This window comes from Cynoglossus semilaevis, chromosome 16 (genome assembly GCF_000523025.1).
Source record: "Cynoglossus semilaevis isolate Cse_v1.0 chromosome 16, Cse_v1.0, whole genome shotgun sequence".
Classification (NCBI taxonomy): Eukaryota; Metazoa; Chordata; class Actinopteri; order Pleuronectiformes; family Cynoglossidae; genus Cynoglossus; species Cynoglossus semilaevis.
This window is the reverse complement of record NC_024322.1, coordinates 15,352,460-15,358,173: the sequence shown is the minus strand read 5'-3', so window position 1 is coordinate 15,358,173 and position 5,714 is coordinate 15,352,460. Positions and strand designations below refer to the sequence as shown.

Sequence of the window (5,714 nt, the reverse complement as noted above, 5' to 3'; positions counted from 1 at the left end):
AAAGATCAGAGAGAAGATTTAGATGAAAGAACAAAATAAATAAATAAAAATAAAATGAACCAGGAGCCAGTGGAGGGTTAGGGTCAAAGGTCAGAGGCTCTCTGTCCTTTGACCCTGTCAAGAATCAGGCTGCTGTGTTCAGAACTGCAGGTATACACACACCCACACACACACACACACACACTGCTGTTGTGCCGTGTGTGTGTGTGTGTGTGTGTGTGGACAGGCTCTGATTAGAGCGACGTCTGTGGAGCGTGAAGTTGATCCTCGATCTCAGCTCCAACCTGTTCTTCACTAACATCCAGAGCTGCTGTCGTTACAACTGACACGTCTGGGAGCGTCAGGTGAACGGTGGGGGGGGGGGGGGGGGGTGGGGGGGTACCGGGACTGACTGAGAGGCAGGTGGCGCTGCGCAGGTGATGGGAAACTACCAGGGAGAGAGAGTGTTGAATTCTGGGAGATTTGTGTGAAACGTCCGTCCGTCAAGTTAATGAAGCTTCTGACACAGGAAATGAGCAGAGAAATGAATTGCTCCACCAAAGTGAGGTCAATTTGCACAGATAAATCCATGAAGAACAGCCGAGTGCATCACTGGAGCCGCTCCGCCGGCGCCGACCGACGGGTTAATTGTCCATTTTGTTTATTGTGAGAAAGACGCCTGAAACCATTCTCTCGACACCGAACTACGAAAACGACCTACGGATAAACTGACACCACATTACTGTCACTGCCCTACGGCGGGAATGTTCTAGTAAAAAAGACACTGATGCAGAAACATCTAGATTAGAGGTTCGCTGATGGACGGAGTCAGAACGCCACCGTCGCCTCGCCTGGGGCCCAGAACCAATCACGGCCGAGCACGACATCTCTGACCGCTCCCTGCAAATGCATCTGAACAGCATCTGTACAGATGATCCAGAACCAGATGTCACTAACTTCTTAATAACCTTCTAGAGGCGACTTCTGGTCACCGCGCAATTACCTTGATGTCAGTCCTCTAAAAGATATGTCCACCCACGGGACAGGAGGACAGCCGGCTCCATGGGCGGGGGCGGGGGGGGGGGGGGGGGGGGGCGGGGGGGGGGGGGGGCGACTGCTGCTGCTGCTGCTGCTGCTCAGGCCACTGTCAGAGCCTCTGGTTAACACTGATTTACACCATGATAAATCACATGTACGTCACAAAGACACCTGTGGATGTACAGTATATATATATTTATATATATTTATATACTGTATACAATGGCAGCTGTCACTGTGTGTGTAGTTACAATAAAACTCACAAATTATTTAATGCATTCACAATTAAGGCACTCATCCCTAACATCCGTCCGTCCGTCAAGATGACCAGCACGGACTAAAACCCATTAACTTGATGAAGGAACAGTTTTTGATATTTTTCTTGACATTTTTCTATATAAGTAATTGCATCATCCAGAGAAGTTACAGAAATAAATAAAAACCAGGTGTGAAAAAAATGAACAGCTGCTAAAAATGTCTTTGATTGACAGCTCTAGTTTGAACACTTGTTCTACCGCCTCACAATTCTGCTGGTCATCAGAAAAACGCTGCTGATACGAAGTCTGGAGTCCATCATTCTGTCAGAATTATTATAATAAAATAATAAAATAATAAAAATAATAAAATAATAAAATAATAAAAATAATAAAATAATAACATAATAACATAATAAAAATAATTAAAAACAATAAAATAATAACATAACATTATAAAATAATAAAAATAATAAAATAATAAAATAATAAAAATAATAAAATAATAAAATAATAAAAATAATAAAATAATAACATAATAACATAATAAAAATAATTAAAAACAATAAAATAATAACATAACATTATAAAATAATAAAAATAATAAAATAATAAAATAATAAAAATAATAAAATAATAAAATAATAAAAATAATAAAATAATAACATAATAACATAATAAAAATAATTAAAAACAATAAAATAATAACATAACATTATAAAATAATAAAAATAATAAAATAATAAAATAATAAAAATAATAAAATAATAAAATAATAAAAATAATAAAATAATAACATAATAACATAATAAAAATAATTAAAAACAATAAAATAATAACATAACATTATAAAATCGATTTCCTGTGTCTGTTTTAAAGAGAATTGTGGCGGCCTGTGTGTGTGTGTGTGTGTGTGTGTGTGTGATGGCAGTGCAGTGACGTGTGCAGGGTGACAGTGGGTGAGAGAACCTGTTCCAGAACCCTCCGTCCCTCTGCTGACCCCTCGTCGTCCTCACTTTAACTCCACCCCTGCTGCCACCCGGGCCCGGGCCCGGGCTCACGGCGAGACGATCGCAGCGTCGACCTTGTCGGCAGCTGTGGTGAACGGCTCCTGTTGGGATGGCGTTTATTTTATGTAGAACATTGGCTGTTAATGTCAATTTGGTAACGGTCCAATCAAATTAACAGCTGAGCTCAGACAAGGCGTGCTGCGTGGAGGCGTCAGCGGGGAATACCGGCGCCGGAGCCGGCCGATTTAACGACCGCGGACGCGACGGAGGCAGACGCGCGAGGCCTCATCCGTCCATGATGACGGTCAACATGGAGCTGTGGACGAACGGTCAGAGACGGCTGTGCTGCAGCTCGGCCTCGTCTGCCGCTGATCTATTTAGAGCAAAACGATCACGATTGATCAGAGTCTGGATATCATGAACCCTGATGAAGCCTTAAATGATTGGACAGAGAGAACCTTCAACTGCACAACTGGAGCGCTGTACTGTTACATCTGAGGAAACACAACAATATATGTGTGTGTGTGTGTGTGAGAAGAAAGCGAGGCAGATGTTACCAGTGCTGCAGTTCAACCATGACCACACCTTGGGGGCGCCGCTGCAAACAAACATAGTGTGAAATCCGAGCTAACCCAGATCGTTAGTTGACGAACATATGGCAGGAGTGTAATTAGTCTGGAAGGTGATTCTGAACAGACGCTGCTCCTGTCACTGACCTACAACCAGGCCTGGAGAGAAAAGACAACGAAGAAGAAGAAGAAGAAGAGGGCAGGCCGGGGTCAGAGGTCACGGTGGAAGCTGCATTACAGACCATACAGACCTACTACAGACCTACTACAGACCTACTACAGACCTACTACAGACCTACTACAGACCTACTACAGACCTACTACAGACCTACTACAGACCTACTACAGACCTACTACAGACCTACTACAGACCTACTACAGACCTACTACAGACGTACTGCAGACCTACAGATCTACTGCAGACCTACTACAGACCTACTACAGACGTACTACAGACCTACTACAGACCTACTACAGACCTACTACAGACCTACTACAGACCTACTACAGACCTACTACAGACCTACTACAGACCTACTACAGACCTACTACAGACGTACTACAGACCTACTACAGACGTACTACAGACCTACTACAGACCTACTACAGACGTACTACAGACCTACTACAGACCTACTACAGACGTACTACAGACCTACATGTACACATCTCTCAGGTATTTGCTGTAACTTCTCAACCTCTGATCTCCAGAGGAAACTGTGTAAAATAATCTTTTGTATATTTCCAAACACCAACTCGTACTAAAAGGACGTGTTTCAAGTCATTTCTGAAAAGCCGTCGTCTATAAATACTTTTCCCAGAGGTGAACTTGCTTTGTTTTACTGTGGTAAATATTTACTCTTCATCCTCAGTTATGAATCTTTGGATGTAATAACTTTTTGGAGCGCTGATGATTCACAATCACGTATTTGCAGAACAGCGAGGACTCGTGGGACTGGTTATCAAACCACACAGACATTCAGGGAGCACAGGCCCGAACCAAACGGAGGCCCATCGTCAAGACTGGGAAGTTCAAAAAGATGTTCGGGTGGGGGGATTTCCACTCCAACATCAAGACTTTGAAACTCAACCTGCTGATCACGGGGAAGATCGTGGACCACGGGAACGGAACCTTCAGCGTGTATTTCCGCCACAACTCCACGGGCCTGGGCAACGTGTCGGTCAGTCTGGTGCCGCCCTCCAAGGTCGTGGAGTTTGAGATGGCGCAACAGTCCGCGCTGCCGGAGACCAAAGACACCAAATCGTTCAACTGCCGCATCGAGTACGAGAAAACGGACCGCAACAAGAAGACGGGCGTTTGCACCTTTGAACCGACCAAGACGTGCTACCACGAGCTGACGCAGAGCCACGTGTCCTGGCTCTGCTCCAAACCTTTCAAAGTCATTTGCATCTACATCGCCTTCTACAGCATAGACTATAAACTGGTGCAGAAGGTTTGCCCCGACTACAACTACCACAGCGACACACCCTACTCCTCCACTGGATGACCCTGAGGTCGTCGGGTTAGGCACAGGTCGTGCCCACGTCAACCCCCGTGTTTCCCTCGTCCTCAAAAAAAAAAAAAAGTCCTGCAACATCTTCAAAACTGACAAGTGGCACAAGAAGGAGAAGGGGCTGAAAATGACCTGAAGTCAGATGTTCAGTTTAAAAACATTTCCAGTTTTATCGTCTCCGTCAGAGTCGACTTTTATTTGATCAACTTTTCAACACCTAAAAAAACGGAACCAAACTCGAATGGAAACCTGTTGAAAATACTGAAGCCAGGAATCAGGTTTTGGTTTTAAAAGTCTGAATATTAGGATATTAGAGGCTAAAAATAAATAAATAACCCCCCCCCCCCCCCCCTGACACCCCCCCCCAATCATCTACAAACTGCCCTTACAGCTATTGGACTAATGAGAATTCAAGTTATAAAATAAACTAAAAATCCAGTTTCACTCTTCCATGAAAAGCATGTTGTTAAAGTACATTCAACTTTTTTCCTGTGTTCTCCCGTGATGGGCTCTAGCGCCCCCTAGGGGAGTTGCACATTCAATTTTTAAACCACCTTTCTTCTTCAATGAGATTTTTCCACAAAACTAAAAAAAAAACAACCAACATGAGTTAAAGACGTGGGTCGTGACCTGGAGGTGGCCCCAGAGAGCAGACTTTCTCTTAGAACTTCTGGACCTGCTCACCTGTCACTCACAGTTCAGTCATTGAACCCTGAGTCAGTCCCACTGACAGCACCATGATCTCTCTGACCAACACTTCAGTCCAGAGGGGTCGTCAACAGAGAGTCTCCTCGTCTCCATCCAACAGTTAGAGTATTACAGTACTCCTGATCAAGGTACAATACTCCAGACATTTGAGTCTGTTCTGTTGAAAAGACGTGGAACATGTCGTCACCACGATCTTCTCTCCACGCTGTGACTCAGCAGAAGTCTGAGTGAAATTCAACAGATTTTAGCCATAAAAAATAATGATATCTTTCAGTTAAGTCTAAGCCCAAAGTCTGTGATCATAAGAAGGGCAGCCCAACTCCAGGGGGCACTGATGAGTCAAACACACAGAGTCAACTCGTTAGAGAATTAACAGAGCGTTAAAACAATAAACAAGTGAAACCACAGAACTGGACAAACGTGTGAAGAGACTCTGAAAAATCAGACGACTTTTTTAACGTACGTCTGTCTTAGAACTTTCTGACCGTACTGTACGTCTGTCTTAGAACTTTCTGACCGTACTGTACGTCTAATGGACGACTTCATCGGGTTCACACCACAAACCGTACCAGACGTGCGTTTATTGGAAAAACAGTCCGAACTCTAACGTCTCTGTTTTCACCCCCACGTCTGAGGCGACAG

The 5,714-nt window shown here is 43.9% G+C and overlaps 1 protein-coding gene across 1 annotated transcript; it reads left to right on the top strand.

Annotated features, from left to right (window-relative positions):
- Positions 1-3,776: 3,776 nt before the first annotated feature.
- Positions 3,777-5,708, top strand: nxph2a (neurexophilin 2a; the record flags this gene model as incomplete). Its single annotated transcript, XM_008328901.3, has 1 exon — positions 3,777-5,708. A coding segment is annotated over one exon (582 nt), but the record flags the coding sequence as incomplete, so codon positions are not given.
- Between the last annotated feature and the right edge of the window lie 6 nt (positions 5,709-5,714).